At 45.4% G+C, this 24,749-nt stretch overlaps 1 protein-coding gene across 1 annotated transcript in view; it reads left to right on the forward strand.

Moving 5' to 3' along the window:
* LOC112119695 (phospholipid phosphatase-related protein type 1) overlaps nt 1-24,749 on the forward strand; it is a 200,030-nt gene that overhangs the window by 136,275 nt on the left and 39,006 nt on the right. The window contains exon 3 of the mRNA XM_024218455.3: nt 14,611-14,799. Coding sequence (XP_024074223.1) covers nt 14,611-14,799 — 189 coding nt within the window. The remainder of the gene's footprint in view (nt 1-14,610; nt 14,800-24,749) is intronic.

Consider the following 24,749-nt stretch of genomic DNA (forward strand, 5'->3'; position numbering starts at 1 on the left):
CAGTGAAGAGGGCATTCAAAACGGATAGAAAATCTTTAAGATCCCTTTACACTGACAAAATGCTATAAAGGGGCATTACTGTTCCTGGAAATGAGAATCAGACGCTATGTTTTTTACCTTGTGATGAAGTGTATGTATTTTCAGATGCTTTAGGATCTTGTAGTATTCTCAGAAACTTCCTTTTACTGTAACAGATGTCTTGAGAAGGCACCGAGGGCCTATTTTGGCAGAGGGGGTCTGCTTCAGTCTTTATAAGCCATTCTTCTTCCTAATTTAATTATTACAGTAAAATGGTAAAATACAATTAATTCTTGGAATAGACTCCTAGCGAGCTCCAGGGAGACCACTCTGATTCTTACACAGCCCCAACGTCAAAGGAGCGCCTCTGCTAGTAACACCTCCCCAGCATCCATGCGGCTTTCCAGCCTGTGTCACATTGCTGATTAGAGTTGAAACGTCTTGTGGCAAAGCCGTTTTCTTGAACTGAATGTTTTCAGAGCGGATCATGACTTGTGCTCGCCACAGCCGCTTAAGAATGCTCCATCTCGGAAATCAGGTTGCAAAGTCAGCTACCTTGGATGCAGAGCAGAAAACGCTGTGCTTAGGGATGTGAGGCAATGTTTAAATATATATATGGGGGCTTTTATGTATGTTCTGATATTATTTAAAAATATGTATTGTGCATATTAAGGCCACGCATTTAGAATCATTTCTTTAGTGCACAGAAACCCAGTCCAGGTTATTTTTCCTCCTCACTGCAAGTGAATTATTAATTGTATAAGCAGGCCTCTCGCTTCCTCTCTGTAGTGTCTGGACTTCATTGTTGGTATAACGTTTTTCACCTCTGACAAAGACTGCTCACTGCATCGAATCGCTCCCCAACCGTGCAAGGTTACAGAGAGGGCCAATTCCTTCCTGCCTTTCTCGTGCAAATCTTCCATGGACTTCAGCTGGAGATTGCAAGAGCAAGATGAGCAGGAAGTGACCCCTGCTGTGTATATGTTCTTCCCCTGTTCTGTGCGCTTGGATGTGCTGTAGACCTATCAAGATGAGCCATTCGCCCAAAGAATGTCATTCATGATTAAATGGAATAGAACAGATGCTTAAGCAACTGCTCTATAGGCCTAGTCTTGTGCCGATTCCCAAGGAATTTAAACCATTACGTTGCATTAATGTTAAAGGGAGCTACAGATCTAATATCCTCACACCTCAATGGGAGAATAGACTTTGTAGCAGTTAGAAACATAGAATTGTAGGACTGGAAGGCATCTCAAGGGTCAGCTAGTCCAGTCCCCCGCACTTAAGGCAGGACTAAGTATTATCTAGACCATCCCTGACAGGTGTTTGTCTAACCTGCTCTTAAAAATCTCCAGTGACAAATCATAGAATCATAGAATATCAGGGTTGGAAGAGACCTCAGGAGGAGCAGGGCCAATCCCCAACTAAATCATCCCAGCCAGGGCTTTGGCAAGCCTGACCTTAAAAACCTCTAAGGAAGGAGATTCCACCACCTCCCTAGGGAATCCATTCCAGTGCTTCATCACCCTCCTAGTGAAATAGTGTTTCCTAATATCCAACCTAAACCTCCCCCACTGCAACTTGAGACCATTAGTCCTTGTTCTGTCATCTGCTAGCACTGAGAATAGTCTAGATTCATCCTCTTTGGAACCCCCGTTCAGGTAGTTGAAAGCAGCTATCAATCCCCCCTCATTCTTCTCTTCTGCAGACTAAACAATCCCAGTTCCCTCAGCCTCTCCTCATAATTCATGTGCTCCAGACCCCTAATCATTGTTGTTGCCCTCCGCTGGACTCTTTCCAATTTTTCCACATCCTTCTTGTAGTGTGGGGCCCAAAACTGGACACAGTACTCCAGCTGAGGCCCCACGAATGCCGAATAGAGGGGAATGATCACGTCCCTCGATCTGCTGACAATGCCCCTACTTATACAGCCCAAAATGCTGTTAGCCTTCTTGGAAACAAGGGCACCCTGTTGACTCATATCCAGCTTCTCGTCCACTGTAACCCCTAGGTCCTTTTCTGCAGAACTGAAGATTCCACAACCTCCCCGGATCAGCATCTGGATTGGATGGACTTGTAATTATCATGTTGTCTCAATCTTTCTCATTATCCATGTTTTTGGAACGTGTTCCTTCCTACCAGTCAACCTCCAGAATATTGAAATTCAGGCTGTCTTTAGAAAGTTAGATTTAGACTCATTTAAGGCCAGAAGGGAACATTAAATCATCTAGTCTGACTTCCTGCAGAACACAGGGCTGAAAATATTCATCTCCTCTGGGGCGAATTAAGACAGGATTTGACTCTACCACCACATGCACACACAGATGATGCTTTTTGCTGCTCCACTGCATTTATTGTGTGGGGATGGGGAGGGCGCACTATACATGTGCTGTATGGCAAGATGTCCTCAGGTTGCACTACAGCTTGCATTAGTTTTAACTGTTGCCAAGGTGCTCATATGCCAGGGCAATTAGCGCTTGTATAGCTAAATTCATACAGTATTATTATGCACTGTTGAATGGTTGCCACTGCCATCTGCTGGACAACATCCGAACTGCTTCCCTGTGCATGTTAAGACACCGCTGCTAAGAGTTAAATGAGGCTCTCCTTTAGCACAAAGAGTAGGGCTCTCTTAGGGTGACCAGACAGCAAGTGTGAAAAATCGGGACAGAAGGTGGGGGAGTAATAGGAGCCTATATAAGAAAAAGCCCCAAATATCGGGACTGTCCCTATAAAATCGGGACATCTGGTCATCCTAGGCTCTCATCCTTTTGGAGCAGATGATGTGAGTCCCATCCTTGCTGTCCCAGCTGGCCATGGCTGCAGCCCACTGATGCCATGAATTCCCTAGATGACAATGGGCTTATTCCACTACAAGTAAACTTGTACTACTTACAAGCACTGGCTCAGTCCCGGTTTTTCATACCGTGTCCCAGGAAATTCTTTAGGATGCTTGAAATGACCTAGGGTGAAACCCTTGTCCCATTGAAGTCGGTGACACAGCTCCCACTGGCTTCAATAGGGACAGTTTTTTGCCCCCGGTTTATTTTATTAACAAAAACATTTAATTATTTTTTTACAAGTAGGAAATGTTTCTTCAAGAGACCTGGATACACTGCCTCGAACTTGCTCTGTATTTACTAGGAACAAAGAGTCCACTGGAATATGAGTACAGTATGATGAACAGTGTTTGGGGTGACAAGGAAAGTCAAATGGGTGTGGATGCTATCAAAGCTGTTCCTTTGCTCAAAGTGACCGTTAATGACACTTCTTTGGTGTTTCATGATGAGCTCATTGAGACAATCAGGGTATGTCTCTACTGAAGCTGGGTGAACATACCTGCGGAAGCTCAATCCGAGGCCCCAATCAGTTACACAGCATGTTGTATCTTTACCTCCGAATGTGAAACACATGAATCTGGAGTTGAATTAGAAATAGATCATTTAGGCCAGTACTTTAGTGTAAATTATATTCTACACTACTTTTAGCCTGTGCAGTTTTAAATGATTCAAACACTCTCAATGTCAAAGATTCTTTCGGCATAACATCTCCTAGTTATGGCCTTTCCTACTCATCCACACAGCTAAAACTCTTGTCCAGGCTCTCATCATCCTTCATCTTGATTACTGCAACATCCTTCTCTCTGGCCTTGACAAATGCAACCTTGCCCCACTCATCTCCATTCAGAATACTGCTGCATAGATCACAGCCTGCGCTTTGACCAGGTCATCCCCTCTTTGAATCCCTCCACCAGCTCTCTCTTCTTTATCACATCAAACATAAGCTGCTTGTCTTCACTTTCATGGCCCTTCATGACCTATCCACACCACACCAGTCCTGTCTCATTCGCTGTCAGGATGTTGACTCCTGCCTCCGATCGGCCCGTGATGCCACCCTCCATCATCCACTTGTTAAATTTCAAACAAGCCCCTTTGTGCTCTCTCCCATCCTGCCCCTCACACTGGCATATCGTGCTGACCAGTATTGTCTCATTGTTTTCTTGATTAGGATAACATGAGTACTCTATTGACTTCTGCACCCGTACAGAGCCCTGTTGATGACACTGGGGCTTCACCTGGGTGAAGGAATCTACCTGTGTATATGAGCTTGCAAGACTGGGGCCTAAATTAGTTGCTGTTTCTAAAGCTTGGCATCACCACTGTAAGGACTGTCATTGTACTGTACAAGAATGTCGTTCAAACACAAAAATGTCTCATGTTGTGTAGTCTTGTAAATCACCCGATTATGTTGTGGGCCACCATAATTGGCAATACAATTACTAGGCGATTAAGTCTGATTGGGTATTAATTCTTTCCAGTAGAGAAAACAAATAATGCACAATGACCATACTAGGCTTAGTCGTGTAATAGCTGTAAATCTAATTAATAAGCTTGAAACAAGGGTGGATTGTAACTTTGCACTACAGCCCAAGCTGTGTTTGCATGTGAGGGAAGGAGCGCATGGGGCGTGTTCCTGAGAGAGCTCTCCATGGTACTTGCACATTCTCCATTACCACAGAATCTGAGGGTATGTCTACAGTGCAGTTAAAACCCTGTGGCTGGTCCGTGCCAGCTGACTCAGGCTCGTGGGGCGAAGGCTGCAAGGTGGGAGGATCCCAGAGCTCGGGCTGCAGCCCAAACTCAAACGTCTGCACTGCAATTAAATAGCCCCACAGCCCGAGTCCAGCGAGCCGAGTTAGCTGGCACAGGCCAGCCGCAAGTGTCTAATTGCAGAGTAGACGTACCCTTAGTGCCTCACAATCTTTAATGTATTTATCCCCGCAAACATCCCCGGGAAGCAAGGCAATGCTATTATCCCAGAGAAGTGAGACACAGAGAGACGTGTGTACATGTACACTTCGAGCTGGAGGGGTGGGGCGGTAATTCCCAGCTCAGAGATATTCCCATGCTAGCTCTGACTGAGCTAGCACACTAAAAATAGAGTGTAGGTGGAAAGGGCAGGAAGGGCTGGCCATTCCAAGTATATGCTGTGTGTGACGGGTTCAGTCAGAGACCCTCTTGGGACTGTCACCTGATGTGCTGAAATTACCTCTGAGCCCGTTTTCCCTGCCAGCTTGGGACTCCAGAATCCTGTCTTGTTTAGCCAGACACGTTAGCCTGCTGCAACACAGACCCAGGGTCTGGTCCATGCCCCCAAAGTTGCAGATTTAACTGAAAACAGCTCAGCAGGTTACCTGTCCCCAGCACCCAGACACCCAGTTCCCAATGGGATCCAAACCCCAAATAAATCCGTTCTACTCTGTATACACCTTATACAGGGTAAATTCATAAATTGTCCGCCCTCTATAACACTGATAGAGAGATATGCACAGCTGTTTGCTCCCCCAGGTATTAATCACTTACTCTGGATTTATTAATAAACAAAAGTGATTTTATTACATATAAAAAGTAGGCTTTAAGTGGTTTCAAGTAATAACAGACAGAACAAAGTAAGTCACCAAGCAAAATAAAGCAAAAACATGCAAGTCTAAGCCTAATACATTAAGAAACTGATTACAGGTAATATCTCACCCTCAGAGATGTTCCAATAAGCTTTTTTCACAGACTAGACTCCTTCCTAGTCTGGGCCCAATCCTTTCCCCTAGTACAGTCCTTGTTAGTTCCAGCAGGCATCTTAGGCTTGGTCTACACTTACCCCCCAAGTCGAAGTAAGGTACGCAAATTCAGCTACGTGAATAACGTAGCTGAATTCGACATACCTTACTTCGAACTTACCGCGGTTCAGACGTGGTCCACACGCGGCAGGCAGGCTCCCCGTCGACTCCGCGGTACTCCTCTCGCCGAGCTGGAGTCCGCAGTCGACGGCGAGCACTTCCTGGTTCGATTTATCTCGTCCAGACCAGACGCGATAAATCGAACCAGGAAGTTCGATTTCCAGCCGCCGAACTAGCGGCTAAGTATAGACCAGCCCTTAGATGGAAACTAGGGGTTTTCTCATGACTGGCACCTCCCTTTGTTCTGTTCTACTCCCTTGTATATCTTTGGCACAAGGTGGGAATCTTTTGTCTATGCTTGTCCCAACCCCCGCTTCATCAATGGAAAAGTATAAGGATTAAGATGGATTCCAGTATCATGTGACATGGTCACGTGTCACTGTAAGACCCCCTAGTCTCCATTCTTCCTGGGTTGACCCACACATACACAGGAAGGCTTTCAGGTAAATAAACCATTTACAACCAATTGTCCTAGTCAATGGGAGCCATCAAGATTCTAAACCACCATTAATGGCCCACACTTAATTACAATAGGACCTCAGAGTTATACTTCATATTTCTAGCTTCAGGTACAAGAATGATACATGCATACAAATAGGAAGAATATATTCAGTAGTTTATAACCTTTATTATGATACCTTACAAGAGAGCTTTTGCATAAAGCATATTCCAGTTACATCATATTCACGTTCATAAGCATATTTCCATAAAACATATGGAGTGCAATGTCACACTGTGCATCTTGGAGGGGTATGTAGTCCTGCTGCTCACACCACCCTCACCTACCCACTGTCTTTACCTGCTAGCTCAATCAGAGCTAGTGTGAGTATATCTGAGCTGGGAACTATACCCCCATCTCAAAGTGTAGACATCCCCTAAGTGACTTCATCAAAATCGCACAAGAAGCCCAGAGTGGAGCACTGAATTGAACCCAGGTTTCCTGAACTCTGGGCTGTTGCTATTATTTATTACCATACCACCTAGGAGCCCTAGACGTGGACCAGGATCCCACTGTGCTAGGTGCTGTACAAACACAGAACAGAAAAACCGTCCCGGCCCCAAAGTGTTTACAATCTAAGTACAAGACAAGAGACAACAGTCAAATAGATGGGTGAGTACAAGAAAACAATGAGACAATATTGGTCTGCATGACAGGCAGTGGTATCAGCACGCCAGCAGCCTAAGCTTTGTCAAGCTTTTTGCAGGCATCATGGCAAACGAGTTTTAAGGAGGGCTCTGAAGGAGGATAATGAATGAGTTTTATGGATGTTTGTGTCGTTCGTCCCAAGCAGCATGGGAGAAAGCATGAAGGTTCTTGTTTGAAAATTTAACAAGCGGATGATGGAGGCTGGTATCATTGGCACATCGGAAGCATCAATTTATATCTCAGTAGCAAATGAGAGATGATAGGTTGTTAAGAGCCCTTAAAGTGATCACAAGCATCTGATGTTCAATCCAAGGAGAAGGGAGAGCTAGGGGAGGAATTCAAAGTGGGGGTGACATGGTCTAAGTGACAGGTTAGGAAAATGTTCTTTGCAGCTGTATTCTGAATGTCTATGAAGGAGCAAGATTGCGGTTGTCAAGGAAAGATGTTGCAGGAATCAAGATGCAAGAGGATGAGAGCTTCCATCCTTCCTCTCAAGGGAATTTTGGCGGAGTCAGCCAAAATTCTTTCCAGGGCTTTGGGGGAATGCACGCAAAGGTGGCAACTGAGTAATTCTTGCTCTAACGTTATTAAAGATGTCACCCTTGGGCAGACATCCAGCCTGGAAAATAGCAGCATGATCAGTAAAAGTAATATACATGCAACTGAAAAAGTGGCTCAAAGCCTGGACACAATCGGGCAACCTTAATTAGAGCTATTACTGCATGCGCCAGCTATAATAAAGTGTGTGTGTGTGTCCATGCGCACACATCTGTACAGAGATAGACATTTTATTTTTCAAATGTGAGACTAATACTAGCAGCCTACAAAGGCTCCATTCTTTCAATTAATTACCAAATCCGGGAAACACTAGACTGTGTAAAGCACGTCTGGGGGCAGCACAGTCACATACAGTGCAAGAAGTAAACATTTACAATGGGCTTTTCTTATCCAAAGCCCATTGAAATCACTGGAAAGTCTCCTTTTGACTTCAGTGGGCTTGGGTACGGTCCCTAATGTACCTCAAAATAAAGACAAGGGGTTATTTTACTGGCTTTCTTTAATTAGTATTTAATTATATAGCCCAGACTCTAGTATCATGCAAGATACTTTCAGCATGGCTTTGGTGTCCGTATTGAGGATGCAGTAACATTTGTCTATTTAATAACCTTTCAGTGCTCCAGTTCTTTTTTTCTTATTCCCCAAATGTCCTTTAAACACCCAGAAAGCACAAAAGAATAAGGGTGGTCTTGTGGTCAAGACACTGACACGGAACTCGGGAGAACTGGATTTAATACCTGGCTCAACTACATATGACCTTGGGCAAGTCATTTAATCTCTGTCACTCTATTCCCCACCTGTAAAATAAGCATGATAACACTCCAACACATTGTTACTCTTGTCTGGTTAGCTATGCGCCCTTTGGAGCAGGACTGTCTTGTAAGGTTGGTCTAAATGCACATGTTGTACCGATGTAATGATATCCGTTTGGAAAGTTTTAGAGCAGGACAAAGGTGCTTATATAGGTAAAGCTCATGAAATAATATAAGCACCTTTATATGAGTGTCACTGTAACCAACTAAGAGCTGCACCAGTTTAAGTATTTCTTTCTAAAACAGATACAATTACATTGGTCCAAAAACTGTCTACCAAAACCTGGGTAGGTATTCTCTAATAGTGCATTGAGCGTAGCACTATGTGGCCTTGCTCTTAATTGGTGCCCCTACATGCTATCCTAGCTATAACAACAATAATTAAGGTAGCGGATCTTTGAGGCTGTTATCTTAGATAAATATTGACTTTCTTGTCAGCTATCTTTGAAAAAATCCCCTCTTTGACACAGACAAAGAGAATGTCAGATTTCCATGGTTTGGTAAATAGGTTATTTTTGGGGGGTAGGCTGTGGACACGGGGAAGGGGTTGTACTAGCTTTCAAGCTTGGAATCTCCATTCTGGATAACAGGCCTGAGGCTGGGATTTTCAAAGGAACTGGTTGGCTATCAATAGAAGTTAGGCAGCGTTACTCAGTAAAGCCCAGAATGGGGCAGCACATTTTAAAAGGAGAGGAGTTTGTAGATTTGGAAACCATGGCAGTAATTTATGTGGCCTTTTATTCCATTTTGGAATGAAATTGATTAATACATTTCCTTTAAAAGTGTAGCACATTAGTACACTAAGCAAGACAAATTAAATAATGGACAGAATGTTTAAAACCCATTTTATTTGCAATGTGCAAACAGAATGGCACGTTAGCAAATGGCAAATATTTATTAGGATGAGTCATGCTCTAATTAGTCATCTTGATATGGAGGCTAGGTTGGCATGTGTATTTTAAAGTGTGGTTTCACTTTTTAAATAACGATTATTAGAGTTAGATGGATCTTAGGGTTTTATGTGCTGTCCATCACCAAAATATCTGAGTACCTTAATAAAATTAATAGGAACAACAAAGTCTCTAGTGCACTTTGTGGAGTCTTCATATTATCATCAAATTCATTAGGTAAGCAATTTCAGACTGGATCAGTACTTAGAAGACCACCGAGTGGCTAGAGAAATTGTATTTCAGTCAGTAGATGCTCTTCGTAACGGGTCAGTCCCTGAATATGATGCTAGGGGTGCTATGCCACTGGAATGCTGCTTTTCTGAAGAGATGTAACTTGAAATCCTGATCACTTGTGGCCATTTAAAATGAAATATCTCATGGCTCCTTTCACAGAAGTAGAATGTTAATTCCAGTCTCCTGTCCTCATGCTAGGTTGGATGATTACTATTATTATTTATATTCTTTTATTGTATTTATTTGCTGCCTAAACTCCCCTTGTAGTTATCATGTATTACTCATTAAATGCTAACAGAGTGATTGGTGCTGTACAAGACCCAGGAGAAGACGTGGTCCTTGCCCTGAGCAGATGGAGAACACAAACCAGACACAGGAGACTCCGAGGAACGGGAAGCTTGCCCCTCCTTTTGCAGAACAAATGAGGGTGCAGCTTCCAACGCTGAAAGAGGATTTTGTGCAAGCTGACGATCCGAGAACTGCCCATGCCAAGGCCCTGTGTTGTGCAACCCCTCTGGTTCTCTTTGCTCATTTGCTTCCTGCGGTGCCAGAGCTCAGCCACCAGCCACTGTGCTTGGAATTCCCCATTGTGGTGGATTCTGTCAGGTGGAAGGGGGAGCACTTGGGTTAATATTGACTCTGTAAGTATTAAGTGGATATATGACGGGGTGGTAAGATGCACATAGAGTAGAAGACAATCCAACCCATCCCCCCCTTCTACCTAGTCTCCTAGTGTCAATGCTGATTCCTAGGGCGATGGGGTATCTAGTGGGAAGAGAAAAACAATACTACAAAGCTGGCACTTCTCCCTCCTTGCCTTCTGTGCAATGCAGATCTCCCCTTGCAGATGGAGGTGAAGATCTGAACTATAGCACTGGCATTTCATCAATTCCTATCCTAGTGATCGACGTCAGCTTTCAACAGGGTGGGGTGTCCCCAATTCATGTAGAGTTAGTTCCTCTCCTAGAAGGCTGCGTTAGTGGGGCAATAAAGTGATGAGCATCTTCGTTGTTTTCAGATCTCTGGGCAGACTTGCTCATTTGTCAGTTATGTGGATTTCTGGTAAAGCAGATGGCTTAGCTCTCATTGGCTGCAAGGTGATTTATTGTAAAGTCTCAGATTTAAGGACTGTCACTCTGTGACACTCTGTACCTCGGGGGAACACTCTGCACCCCCATTTTCATCCTTATAATATGATTTTGTAGTATCCAATGCAAAGTTTGTCATGTCGGGTGTCTTCGGAAGACTCATGATGCACTGAGCATTGTTGTTATAGTAATGTTATAGGTTGTAATTTCATGTATATAGTTATGAGGCTGAAAATGTGTCCTCAGGGCTTAAAACAGGCCCAGGCAAAACTCTCCAGGAGCAGAGGGGCAGATCACACCTCATCAGGGCAGATATGGGACAAACCCAGCCCAGCCTCACAGGAACAAAAGACACTGGCCTAGGCAGCAACAAAGGATCTGTTGGACTCTCGAGTGAGTCACCCCCCCTTCCTTTGGTCAGTTTGGGACTGCAATGAGGTAATGCTCACCTGACCCTGAAGAGGGGGGGCAAAGCCAAGAGGGAAGAAAGAACATGATAAAAGGGAGAGACGTTTGCCATGCTCTCTCTCTTCCATCTCCATCTACAACCACCACCACCAAGCGACTGAAGCGCTGATCAAAGGGGAGAGCCTGGCTGAAGGGCAACCAGCCAACCTGTGGTGAGAGGCATCGAAGTTTGTAAGGGCATTGAAAGTGTTAAGATCAGCTTAGAATGCGTTCTGCTTTCATTTCATTTGACCAAATCTGACTTGTTGTGCTGTGACTTATAATCACTTAAAATCTGTCTTTTGTAGTTAATAAATTTGTTTGTTTATTCTACCTGAAGCAGTGCGTTTGGTTTGAAGTGTGTCAGACTCCCTTTGGGATAACAAGCCTGGTACATATCAATTTATTTGTTAAATTGATGAACTCATATAAGCTTGCAGCATCCAGTGGGCATAACTGGACACTTCCACAAAGAGCCATTTACAAGATGTTTGTGCATCTATCTAGCTCCTGGCCTGACCTTGAGTCTAGATGCCTCTGACATTAGAAAGTTTATTGAAAGTTAGGAAAAGTGATGATTCAGTAGGGTCATTATGACCTGTGTTTTGTAAAAGTTAGTTATAAAAGTTTAGCTAATAGAGTGTACTTTGGAGCAGTCCTCTGAAGCCATCTTGAGAGATGTTTTTCCTGATACCCTTTCTCCGCGGTGGGTGAGCAACTGTTCACTGAGAACCTGTTGTTAATTACTCAATACCGTTCCAGATGTTAGGTAAATATCTGGGATGTTCTAAACCTATTGCTTATGTTTGTGTGTGCTTAAATCTAATAAACTGCAGTGTTAGACAAGAGCATGCTGACTTGCATTTAATCCTTGATCAGACAGAATCACTGAGTTCTTGTTGATTTATTCTTAACACCACCTAGAGCAAAATAGTTTAGTTGTCCCTGTTGGGGGTTCTGAAAACCCCGGTAACAACATAGCCTCTTTTTTAAAGGCTTACTCAAATGGAATGAAATTTGGTAATTAATCCTTATAATTAGGGACCTACCAAATTCATGGTCCATTTGGGTCAATTTCACAGTCATAGGATTTAAAAAATCATAAATGTCATGATTTCAGATATTTATATCTGAAATTTCACGGTGTTGTCATTGTAGGGGTCCTGACCCAAAAAGGAGTTGTGTGTTGCAAGGTTATTGTAGAGGAATTGCAGTACTGCTACCCTTACTTCTGCGCTGCTGCTGGCAGTGGCAATGCCTTCAGAGCTGGTTGGCCAGAGAGCAGTGGCTGCTGGGCCGGGAACCCAGTTCTGAAGGCAGTGCCGCCGCCAGCAGCAGCACAGAAGTAAGGATGGCATGATATGGTATTGCCACCCTTACTTTTGTGCTGCGGCCTTCAGAGCTAGGTCCTTTGTCAGCAGCAACCACTCTCTGGCCACCCACCTCTGAAGGCAGCAGCGTGGAACGGTATTGAGTAATTAACAACAGGTTCTCAGTGGACAGTTGCTCACCCACCGCGGAGAAAGGGTATCAGGAAAAACATCTGTCAAGATGGCTTCAGAGGACTGCTCCAAAGTACACTCTATTAGCTAAACTTTTATAACTAACTTTTACAAAACACAGGTCATAATGACCCTACTGAATCATCACTTTTCCTAACTTTCAATAAACTTTCTAATGTCAGAGGCATCTAGACTCGAGGTCAGGCCAGGAGCTAGATAGATGCACAAACATCTTGTAAATGGCTCTTTGTGGAAGAATTGCAAGAGGGGTATATAAAATGGCTCTTCCTATAATCTTGCAACACTATATTTTTAATCCATTGCAAAGTGACTTTAAAAAAAAAAAAGACAAATTAAGATTTGGGTTTTATTCCTGCCCTGATTTTTTTCCCTAGCTCACTACTAAGTAAGTAGCTTTGCATTCACGACACCTCTTGAAACATACGCATAACTAATGTGCCTCCATTGTGAAAGATGATTGTAACCAGGATCCTGGATTTTGAATTTTTGTTGCTCTGCACCTCGTGCAGGCATTTATGGCGGTACAAAGTGGGTGTGAAATGCCACCAGGTCAGCATGTGTTCATGGGCTACACACTGTGCAGGGTGATGAAGAATCAGGCCTGCTTTGTACTGAATGGTGCCTCTAGCAGTCCGGCTTTGGACTAGCCAGCTTTTGCTCCTGCACAGCTCTGATTGGTGCTCAGTCATACGAAGGAAAAGAGCATTTTGTGGCGCCTTTAATGTGTTCACAAGACAACATGATAATGTTAAAACAATGATGTGCTGGATACAGGTTGTTGTGCTTAATTGGTCCCACTGCAAGCTGGCAGAGAGGCCAAGCAGCGAATGGGTTTATCTCAGTGGTTCTCAAACTTTTGTACTGGTGACCCCTTTCACATAGCAAGCCTCTGAGTGTGACCCCCCCTTATAAATTAAAAACACTTTTTACACATTTAACACCATTATAAACGCAGGAGGCAAAGCGGGGTTTGGGGTGGAAGTTGACAGCTCGTAACCCACCACGTAATAGCCTTGCGACCCCCTGAGTGGTCCCGTCCACCAGTTTGCGAACCCCTGGTTTATCCTCTCACTTCTGTGGCATAATCCATCCTGGTCAGGGCTGAGGGAAGTGGGGGTCAGCAATTTGGGGAGGAGCTGTGGCCCTGTCAGATCTGTTTGGGGATAAATAGAAGGCTTCAGTCTTCAGGGCTGCCAAGCCAGCATTGCTCACCAGCAATACATTATCAAACATTACAGTGAAACAAAAAATGAGACCAGGATGGATCCTGGTGCAATAAGCATGTTTGAAGGACCAGACTCAGCCCAGGGTCTATGCTGGAGCAGACCCTGAAAGGGATCCTAGTAGTACAAAAGTAGGCACAACCACCTGCCGTTTGCTAGGAAAGGGAAGGAGGGGCTGTAGAAAGTGTGAAGCCCGGAGCAGAGAAGTGGTCACAGAAAGAGCGGCTGGGTCTGGGAAGCAGGCTGGGTCCATTGTTCCCCTTGGCAGATTTTGGGCTCCTCCTGAATAGATTTTTAAAGTTTCCCTTCTAAGTGGCAGCTCCATGAAAAGGCAAACTCGATATTCTGCTTTACCTGGAGAGTAGTCCCCATTCTGGGCCACACGGGGCTTCACTGGACTAGCACGGTATATACTCTCCCCTGCCCTGGCTGAATTCCGACGGCTTTTGGTCCCCACAACCCTTGTTCTTTCAACCCCCCCTCCCCCCCCCCGCCAGTATGCACTGATTTTTAGGTTGTTGCCACCAAAGTCTATGGTGCTGGCTGCTGTCCTGTTAGTTTGCATGGAACGTCGCTGCTGGTGACACTCGTACGCCTTTTGATAAAGTAGCCGCCAAAGCGCCAGTCCCTCTGTGAGCCATGCTGCAGACCCACTTCGATCTGAGACATTCATTAGTGTCGTTTGCCAAAAGGTTTATGTAACAGATGTTACAAAGCAGAGAGAGAGAGAGACACACACACACACACAGAGCAATACTGGAAGAGCTGTTGGGGTGATGGAGGGAGGATATTCCGTGGGACTAAAGTAGCTCAGAGGCACAGCTGCATCTGCTAAACAGCAACTAATGTCTCCGTGTGACCATGCTGTATTTTCAGCTTGTCATCATGGCTGGGACCGTTCTGCTCGCCTACTACTTCGAGTGCACTGACACTTTCCAGGTGCATATCCAGGGTTTCTTCTGTCAGGATGGAGATTTGATGAAGCCTTACCCAGGAACGGAGGACGAGAGCTTTATTTCACCTCTGGTGCTGTACTGCGTGCTGGCTTCGACCCCGACAGCTATTGTAAGTATAAAACCACTTTCATTCTTCAATGCTGATGCAGAAAAAGAAAATCCTTGTAATCCCTGATTTTCCTTTTCCCCTCTCTTCTTTTCAACTGTAGTTGATGTATGTTTCTGTTGTGGCAAAACAAAGAGAGCAGCCTCATAAAATCCACATCAGTTATCCACAGAGGTTCTGGTTAATTCTAATACTTAAAAAAAAGCAAGGTGAAGCTGCCTGCAGTTTAAGAATGTACAGTAACTAGCTCACTTGAATAGTTGGCTATGAATTGCATGGTTTCCAGAGAGGCCCCAAATGCAGAGATTATGTGTTCTTGGCAATAAAATAACCGTAATAAGATTTGCATCAGATCTGAAATGATACAGCCAGGACTATTTGCTGCTATTCTGAAAGGACGGCTGAGGGCTCAGATGAGGGGGAAGCTGCTTTATAACGGTTTCTAGTTATTGACAAGTGCAAATGTGCTTTATTTTTATGTGTGTTGCTCTCTCTCACACACATCAGTTAACTCTCTTCTTTACCTGTTTTTCTTTTATGATCCACAAAACAATAAAAACAGCCCCCGTGCTAAAGCTGTTTTCAAGTTGCAGGACACCAAAAGCTCTAAACTGCTTCTTAAAGTCACTCTAACCTCAAAACATTGTGTTTCTTCTTTTTTTGCACAAAAAATAACAAATATAATTAATAGCCAGCTTTGTTAATAATCTAGCTAAATGAATGCAATTTAATTAGATATTATCCTTTTTGTGTGTCTCTTTTTCTGCAAAGTTATTAACTCGTATATGTGGATCTTTAAGACGGGTGATTGCAGAAGTGTATGTCATTAAATTTCTTGGGGTTTCTTTTTAGTTTATTGCAACTTTGGGATCGTAATTGAACTAATAGCAGACACAGACAATACAGAAAATAATCAGAAAAATAAGGGGAAGACTTTCAAAAGGGGATAAGGGATTTAGGTGCCCAAGTCCTACTGAAAGCCAATGGGACTTTTATGTCTAATTCCCTTAGGCACTTTTGAAAATATTCCCTACTAGCAGTTGTATTTTCTGCATTAGCACTCCAGGCTCAATAGGTAATTTGACTTGGTCGAGTTCACTTAATGCTGCACCAATTTCAGGGTTTGCAAATGAAGGAGTTGCATTGAGACCAGGGAATGTTGTCGCTTTACACCCATCCTTTCCCACCAAAATGCATTTTGTGCCATCTAGGGAAGTAGCTTTTGGAAAGCAGCGTTTGTACAGGGAGGTTTAATGCACTTCTCACTATAGATTTGATACTGCACAATTGAACTCAATGGGAGACTTGTCTTTGACTTCAGGGGAACAGGTTCTGGCATGAGATGGCCAAGTATTTGGTACAATGCTGCTCTCTGGGAACTTTTTCCCTTGGGAGTCTTCCTGTGAGCAGGACAAAGTTGCTGTGGCATTTTAAATGTTGTTTCACTGGGGGAACATTTCCCCTCCACCCCAAAGGTCAGTGACAGAGCTTTCTTTCCTCAGGGCCCTCAGCTACCTTCCTTGGCCAAGAAAGGCTGAGTGGGGTTATCTTTGGAGTCCTTCAGAGCTGATCCTTCCTCAATCCCACACTAATGTGATGTGCTTCTGCTGCCAGGAACTGATCAGTGCTGCCATTGTAGCATACATAGCCCTTGCCAGCCCAGGGAATGGAAGATCAGGCCTGGGAGTCCAACTCAGAGCTATTGGACCAGCCATCTAAAGCCTTTTTTGTCTCATATTCAGTATATCCTGGTGTCTAGCACTAGGTTCTCTTTCCCAGCTAATCCCAAAACAAAGCATGTGCCAGGGGCTGTCTCATTTCTTCAAACTTGAATGTGTCAAAGTCAGACTCAGGACTCACAATTTGTCAGACCACTCTGTTTATTAGCAAAAGCGCTCTGCTAACACACCCAGAAAATGTGAGCCCCATACAAGGCTCAAACCACCTTATTTATACAGAGAAAAGGGCGCGAAATTAACAAGATTACAAAAGGAGCAGAACTGATAAATTTACCTGGGTCTAGACACATATCTCATGTCCTTATTAACTCTCACCAGTCTCCTGTTAATGTCCCACCATCAGTTTAAGTGGACCCATTGTTCAATATCTTAATGTTCCTCTTCCTGACAACTTTATCACAACATTCCTCATTCCTGCTTTAAAGGAACATACAGCATTTCATTAATTCATTCTACTTCTACAATATAATTCATTCTACTTTCACAAATGGTTTGATCTGAGTGGGTTCAATACATTTCTAAGACATCCACACCCATTTCTTTCCGGGCCACCATTTCCTACCCGCCCCAGTACACTCAGGCGACAGGCCTGCCTTCCCACTCCCAGCGGCTCTTTCTATGCACGCCTTCCTCGCACACCAACCATTAGAAGCATCATCTCTAATCAAGTCTCAGCAACCCCTGCCATACTGTGGCATCTCTAAACTGTCACCCACATCCCTAACCTGCATGACTTGGTCATTGTGCATTGCACTGCCTACCAAATCACCCTGCAATACACATCCTTACTGATGCTTACAGCCCTGGCAGCTTTTGCAGCTGGGGGCGTGATTTGAAAGCCAGTGGAACCCACATGAGGTTCAGCCAAATGAAAGGATCCTGTCTCTTCCATTTATGCTATGGCAATTGTATCCTCAAGAGAACAACCCCAAATCAGGTTTCCTTCTCAAACACCAAACTGCATCCCATTAAGAACTCCTCTGTGGCTCATTGAACAGACGATGTTCGAGGTAAAAGTTTTAGGTGTGCTAGGGTTGCTTCTCCCCTCAGTGTATCTGCCTAACTCTACTTCACATGAATGAGAGTCACAGGTGCGTATAGAGAGCCAGGGCCGGTGCTACCATTAAGGCAAACTAGGCGGTTGTCTAGGGCGCCAAGATTTGGGGGCATCAAAAAGCAGTGCCCCCAATTTTTTTTTTACAGCGTTCCTGGCCTGGGCTGCCGGCGGCGCGCTGACACGTGCAGCTCAGACTCCCTCTCCCAGCGCAGCGGCCGCTCCACTTCTCCCGCCTCCCAGGCTTGCGGCGCCAATCAGCTGTTTGGCGTCGCAAAGGCTGGGAGGGGAGGAGAATTAGAGCGGGGGCGGCATGCTCGGGGAGGAGGCGGAGCAGAGGTGAGCTGGGGTGGGGAGCTGCCACACGGCTCCCCGGGGGGGGGGAGCTGCCGCGGGGGGGAGTGGGGGGCGCCTCAGCAGGGGGAGGAGCTGCCGTGGTGGGGGGCGACTCAGGGCGGGGGAGAGGGCGGCAGGGAGCTGCCGCAGGGCTGGGTGGGCACAAGGTGGAAGTTTCGCCTAGGGCGCAAAACTTCCTTGCACCGGCCCTGTAGAGAGCCTACACTCATTGCAGGTTAATCCACAGCTTCACTCTCGGCACTCTGCTATCAAGAGTAATCATTGTCAGCCCACAGCCAGGCCTATGGAGAGTGCATTAAAATCAAGGGTAATGTCAGTCCTCTTTTATAGCAATGATCCTCACAAGTGAGATTATTGCTGCTGTTCTTACAAGATGATCTGCAGGATCATTCGATAAGAGCTGTCTGCACTGGGGGAGGGGGGGGCTAGTAGACACTACCCCACTTCAGATTAACCCATAAACCATGAACAATGTGCTGCTTCAGGCTTACCAAATACACTGCATGCGCTTGTAAGCAGAGTCCAAGTCAGAGCAATGGGTCAGTTTGACTAAGAGGATTTATTACTGTGAATCTGATTTGCCCTAATTTTATCACAGTGCCAGCACCACATGGCATGAGGGAAATAACTATTAACCCAGCTTCTTGGCATCTCAAAGAAAAACAACTAGAGAGAGTTTGGTAAAACCACACGCCTACCCTAGTGCGTACACTGGCATACAGCAGCCGGGCATGCTTGGGTGCGGTCCCTCATGCACATATTTGAAAGTCCTAATTCTAGTGCAGCTTTGAAATGTTGCGGGATTTGAAGGGAGCGTGTTAGCGAATACGGAGCATCTTGTGGAAAGTTTGTTTTGTTTGGGGTTTCTTTTTGCAATCCAAGTTGGAATCAAACGGCTGTGACTACGGGTGGCAAAATGCATGCATGAATCTATGTGCCCCCAAGCAAATCAAACGCTTATCAGAAACACTCTTTTCATTTAGTAACATGCTGTGTGCTTTTAGCTGTCTAGTACCTGCAACATGAATGAGACTCCCCTGCTTCTGCTCTCGTTGAAACTTGCTGTTGTGCAAGTGGACCCATTAAGCTATTTTCCCTGCTGCACTGAATGTTTAATCACTAGGCTCGTGCGTGACAAACATCTTTTGATGTAATATGTGACGTAACCTTTTGCTGTCAGGAAGTCCCTGCAAGGGGAAGTGCTTGCCTCTCATTGGGTCACAGTTAAATAAATAAAAGGTACACACACCGGTCTCAAATCTCAGAAATGCATTTTTCACCCCAGTGTTCCATTGAGGATAGTTCAAAGGGTTTCATCTTGCTGTACTCAGTTGTCATTCGAGACTCTGAGTGCAGTGAAATTAACATCTTCTCTGTAAAGCAGCAGAAAAGTAGTGAATGAAATGGTAATTTGCACCCAAAGAAGGACAGAGTGGCTTTTTTCTATTCCAAAGAAACTGCTGGCATTTTTATTTCTGATTTAATAACTTGCCCTCCTCCGGATCATAAATCTTCACCTCTTGAGTCTTAACATTTCCTTTAGCTTTGGTGTAGAAGAATCGTTCCTGGAGTCATGTTAACAGGAATTGTGTTTATTTTACATGCTACCTGCAGTGCTAGATAGTTCCTGGCACAGTGAAAAGCTCAACAAGACAGCAGGGTTGCATCCTCATCTGGTGTAAATGGGGCCAGCTCCGTTGACATCAGTGGCGCGACACTGATGAACAGCAGCCTGACCCCCAACTGCGCAATTTAGTTTTGCGGGGGGGCCCCATAGTGTGGGACCCTGGGCAATTGCCCTGCTTGCCACTGCCTAACGCCAGCCCTGATTCTCGAGTAACACAGAGCACTGGGCTGGTGTAGCCGTTTTGTTGTCAGAAGCGGGTTGCAGTGCAGTGAAGTTTGAGAACCACTGGGATAGATGTTAGGAAAAACTTTCTAACTAGAGTTCTGAACTAGGTAATAAAGTTCTGAAATGGGTTTCTAATGGAGGTTATGGAATATGCCCTTAGGCTTCTTGGCCAAAAGGGCAAACTGCTGACTCATATCCAGCTTCTCATCCACTGTAATCCCCGGGTCCTTTTCTGCAGAATTGGCACTGAGCCAGTCCGTCCCCAGCCTGTAGCAGTGCATGGGATTCTTCCATCCTAAATGTACTTGTCCTTGTTGAACCTCATCAGATTTCTTTTGACCCAATCCTCCAATTTGTCTAGGTCACTCTGGAGCCTATTCTTACCCTCCAGCATATCTACCTCTCCCCCCATCTTAGCATCATTCGCGAATTTACTGAGAGTGCAATCCATCCCATCATCCAGATCATTAATGAAGATGCTCAACAAAACTGCCTCAGGACCGACCCTTGGGGCACTCCGCTTGATACCAGCTGCCAACTAGACATCGAGCCGTTAATCACTATCCATTGAGTCAGCTTTCTATCCATTTTATAGTCCATGAATCCAATCCCTACTTCTTTAACTTGCTGGCAAGAATACTGTGGGAGACTGTATCAAAAGCTTTGCTAAAGTCAAGGTATATCATGTCCACTGCTTTCCCCATATCCACAGAGCCAGTTATCTCATCATAGAAGGCAATCAGGTTGGTCAGGCATGACTTGCCCTTGATAAATCCATGTTGACTGTTCCTGATCACCTTCCTCTCCAAGTGATTCAAAATGGATTCCTTGAGGACCTGCTCCATGATTTTTCCGGGGACTGAGGTGAGGCTGACTGGTTTGTAGTTCCCCGGATTCTCCTTCTTCCCTTTTTTAAAGATGGGCACTATATTTGCCTTTTTCCAGTTGTCCAGGACCTCCCCCTTCGCCACAAGTTTTCAAAGATAATGGCCAATGGCTCTGCAATCACATCAGCCACTTCCCTCTGCACCCTCGGAGGCAGTGCATCCAGCCCCATGGACTTGTGTGTATCCAGCTTTTCTAAATAGTCCTTAACCTGTTCTTTCACCACTGAGGGCTGCTCACCTCCTCCCCATACTATGCTGCCCAGTGCAGCAGTGTGGGAGCTGACCTTGTCTGTGAAGACCGAGGCAAAAAAAAAAGCATTGAGTACTTCAGCTTTTTCCACATCATCTCTCATTAGGCTGCCTGCCCCATTCAGTAAGAGTCTCTTAGCTCTTGGTTCTTTTAGTTCAGGCAGTAGAGGCTCATGCTTTAAATTCTAAGGTCCCAGGTTTGATCCCCACTGCCATTGACCTAGCCAGGGACATCACGTTGCACATCTATAAATGTGGTATATACATAAAGTAGACTTCAGCACCCTCCATCCCTTGATGCATGAGACCTGAGTAGAAACAGGACAAAAAGATGGTTCAGGCCATTTTACTGCCCTTCAAAACTAATTTCCAAAATATGGGATTACTGGGATTGGGCGAAACTCTAGCCTATGCCAAATAATCATTACAGAATTCAAGGCTTCTACTTACACTGGCCTGTCCATTATGGTTTGACTGTTTGGACGGAGAACTTATTTCAAAAAGAGAAAGTTCTATGCTGAACTGAATTTGGGGTTGCAATAGGAAATTTTAAGCAGACAGGTGTTTTTTTTAAACAAGTTTAAGTAGTGTCCTTAGCATTTTCATATCATCTCTAGTTTTCTTGATGGGGAAAAAAGCAACCTTTGTGTGAATGGATTGCACAGGCCAAAAAGGATGAGGATGACATTTCCATGTAGGATTCAGTCAAGCCAATCTCTAAATCCAGTGATGATCAAATATGTACAAGGCAGGAAGAAACCATGTGCAGCTTTTCCCCAACCCTTGAATCTGTTCCAGAATGATTGGAAATGTGCTCCTTTGAAATGTGTTTTCTCTCCTTCCTGACTTGGGTTGGTTTATTAGAACCGTATTATTATAGTGATTTATTTCTAAAAGAGAAGCCAGGAAAATCCTGCATCGTGTTGGCTGAGTCCTCCTCTGGCTGCTCGGCAACAGATGCTGAGGAAACCAAAAGGGAGTTAATTCAGCTCAGGGTTGTTTTACAGTAACATCCGCCCAGATTTTCAGGCAGAAATCCCTGAGCACCAGAGAACTCCAGTGCCAGCGCAAGTTGTGAGGGTAAAGTAGAGGGCTGACAATTCTCTGTGGAAAGGGGAAACGTGTGCCTGCAGCATCCGCTCCACGCCGTCATCCTTGGTAGAAAAATCTGGCCCTTTTTTCTCTATGTGGTATTGTGTAATACAGAGCTTCCCAGTGTCTCTCATTTCACTCCCCAAGTTCTCTCTGTTCCACATAAATGTTGGTTCCCTCTGACTTCCAGTGTTGGGAAATGATTTACACCAGAAATGCAGAACCATGAGGTTACTGAGACAGGAGGAAGGAATTCTCCAGCATTTCAGGTTTCCCTCATAAGCAATCTGTGTCTCCTAGGGTTGCCAACTGTCTAGTCACACAAACACAAACACCCTTGCCCCGCCCCTTCCCCGAGAACCCACCCCTGTCCCGCCCCTTCTCTGAGGCCCCGCCCCTTCTCTGAGGCCCCGCCCCACTCCCTCCATCGCTTGCTCTCCCTCACCCTCACTCACTTTCACTGGGCTGGGGCAGGGGGTTGGGGTGTGGGCTCTGGGCTGGCGCCGAGGGGTTCGGAGTGTGGGAGGGGGCTCTGGGCTGCGCCTGGGGCATGGGGTTGGGATGCAGGAGGGGATGCGGGGTGAAAGCTCTCGGAGGGAGTTTGGGTGTTGGAAGGGGCTCAGGGCAGGGGTTGGGGTGTGGGAGGGGGTGAGGGGTGCGGGGTCCGCCCAGGCGGCACTTACCTTGGGCAGCTCCCGGGCGGCGATGCAGCGGGGCTAAGGCAGGCTCCCTGCCTGCCCTGGCTCCACACTGCTCCAGGAAGCGGCTGGCGGCCCAGCGGCCCTGGTCGGGGGCAGGTGTCTCCACGCGCTGCTCACACCCCGAGCGCCGACTCCGTGGCTCCCATTGGCTGAGAACTGTGGCCAATGAGAGCTGCAGGGATGGAGCCTGCCTTACCCTGCTGCGCCGCCGATTGGGAGCCGCCCAAGGTAAGCGGGGCCAGGGGCTCTGCCCACTGCCCCCTCCACGCGCCGCTCCCAGAGTGGCCAGCATGTGCCTGCAGGCACCGCCTCCGCAGCTCCCATTGACCCCAGTTCCTGGCCAATGGGAGCTGCGGAGTCAGGGCTTGGGGTGCAGGCAGTGCACGGAGACCCCTGCCTCCCGCCCCACCCCCTCAGGAGTAGATATTAAGGGGTACATATTGTTGTCTAAACATTTTTAGGCAAAAAAATCACTTTTCAACCAAAACAAAAATGTTCATGGAAAATTGTAAGTTTGAACATTTTCCAGTTTTCCAACAAAAAACAAACTTTTTTTTTGAAAACTGAAACTTTTTTTTTTTCCCAGTCAAAAACCCAAAATAATGCTTGCAGGAAATTTCAGGATAAATAAATGATATTTTCCACACACAAAAATTGCTGCTTTTCGACCAGGTCTGTTAAGGAGAGGAGAATCCAGGTCCAAAGAGACTTGCACAGCAAGCCAGTGACAGACGCATGTAAATAACTCATCTCTCCCAGTTCAGTCTCCTCTTCTAATCACCTGGGGCTTATCAAGTCCAGGTGTAAATGGCTGCGCAAGGAGCAAGACACTGGAAAATCGGGCTTGGTATCAGGCTCAGCATCTCAATAGAAAGACCCGTGTAATGCTCCAATAATTTTTTCCTGCAATAATTCTTTTCCATACTTGCCCTAAAATAGATTATGGATTTCTTTGTCACGGCCTCTTTTATTTTCAAATAATTGTGTCATAGATGGAACACAAAGGGAAGAATTCAAATTTTGGTTCTGTTCTCATCTATGGGATCAATGGATCCCTGGGTAGATTTGCCCTGCAATGTTCAACTGACTGTCATACTTCATTTTCGCGTGTAATTAAAGGCACAAGACTATAGACATACCTATTGAAGCGAAGCCGGGTCGTCCTGGGTGACAGTAAGGATGGGAGATCTCCAGAGAACAACTCAGGTGATGCACTGACTGGTATTGGGAACTGACTCTTCCCTCTCAATCAATACTGAATCTGAGTCCAGGCCTGAGACCTAATCCAGGATCAAGCCCAGGGTACTATTGTTGTTATTATTTATTTGTATTATTGTAGTGCCTAGTAGCCCGAGTCATAAACCAGGACCCCACTGTGCTAGGTGGAAGACAAAGATGCTGTCTTTTGGAGGGGATATAAAGGCCGGGTGCTGACCATTTGTACTCTCAAAATCCCATGCTATTTTTCACAAGAGCAGATGTGCAGTGTTATGGCAAATTCTGTGGGCCCTATGTTAAGAATCGATGAGGTTGGTAAAGCGCTTTGGTGTCCTTCTAGATGAAAAGGGCTATGTGAGTAGAAATCATCAGTCATGGGTTCAGTACTTTTCGTACTCACTGATAGTCTCATCATCTGGGTGTGAGTTGAGGGAGAATGGAGCTCCTCTTCTGAATGTATTTTAACAAAGATACACCTCTACCCCGATATAATGCGACCCGATATAACACGAATTCGGATATAACGTGGTAAAGCAGCGCTCCGGGGGGGCGGGGCTGCGCACTCCGGTGGATCAAAGCAAGTTCGATATAACGCAGTTTCACCTATAACGCGGTAAGATTTTTTGGCTCCTGGGGACAGCGTTATATCGAGGTAGAGGTGTATTAGCTTAATACACATAGGGAGAAAAAATAAGGAAACCGGTGCTTCCTCTTGTTCAGTGTTTGCTACCAGAGACTTGCTTATGGAATATCAAGTATCCTTGGATCTCGCAACAAAATTATAGGTAGCAGATACAAAAGCTG

This window comes from Terrapene carolina, unplaced genomic scaffold (genome assembly GCF_002925995.2).
Source record: "Terrapene carolina triunguis isolate 2854851 unplaced genomic scaffold, T_m_triunguis-2.0 Scaffold35022, whole genome shotgun sequence".
Lineage (NCBI taxonomy): Eukaryota > Metazoa > Chordata > Testudines > Emydidae > Terrapene > Terrapene triunguis.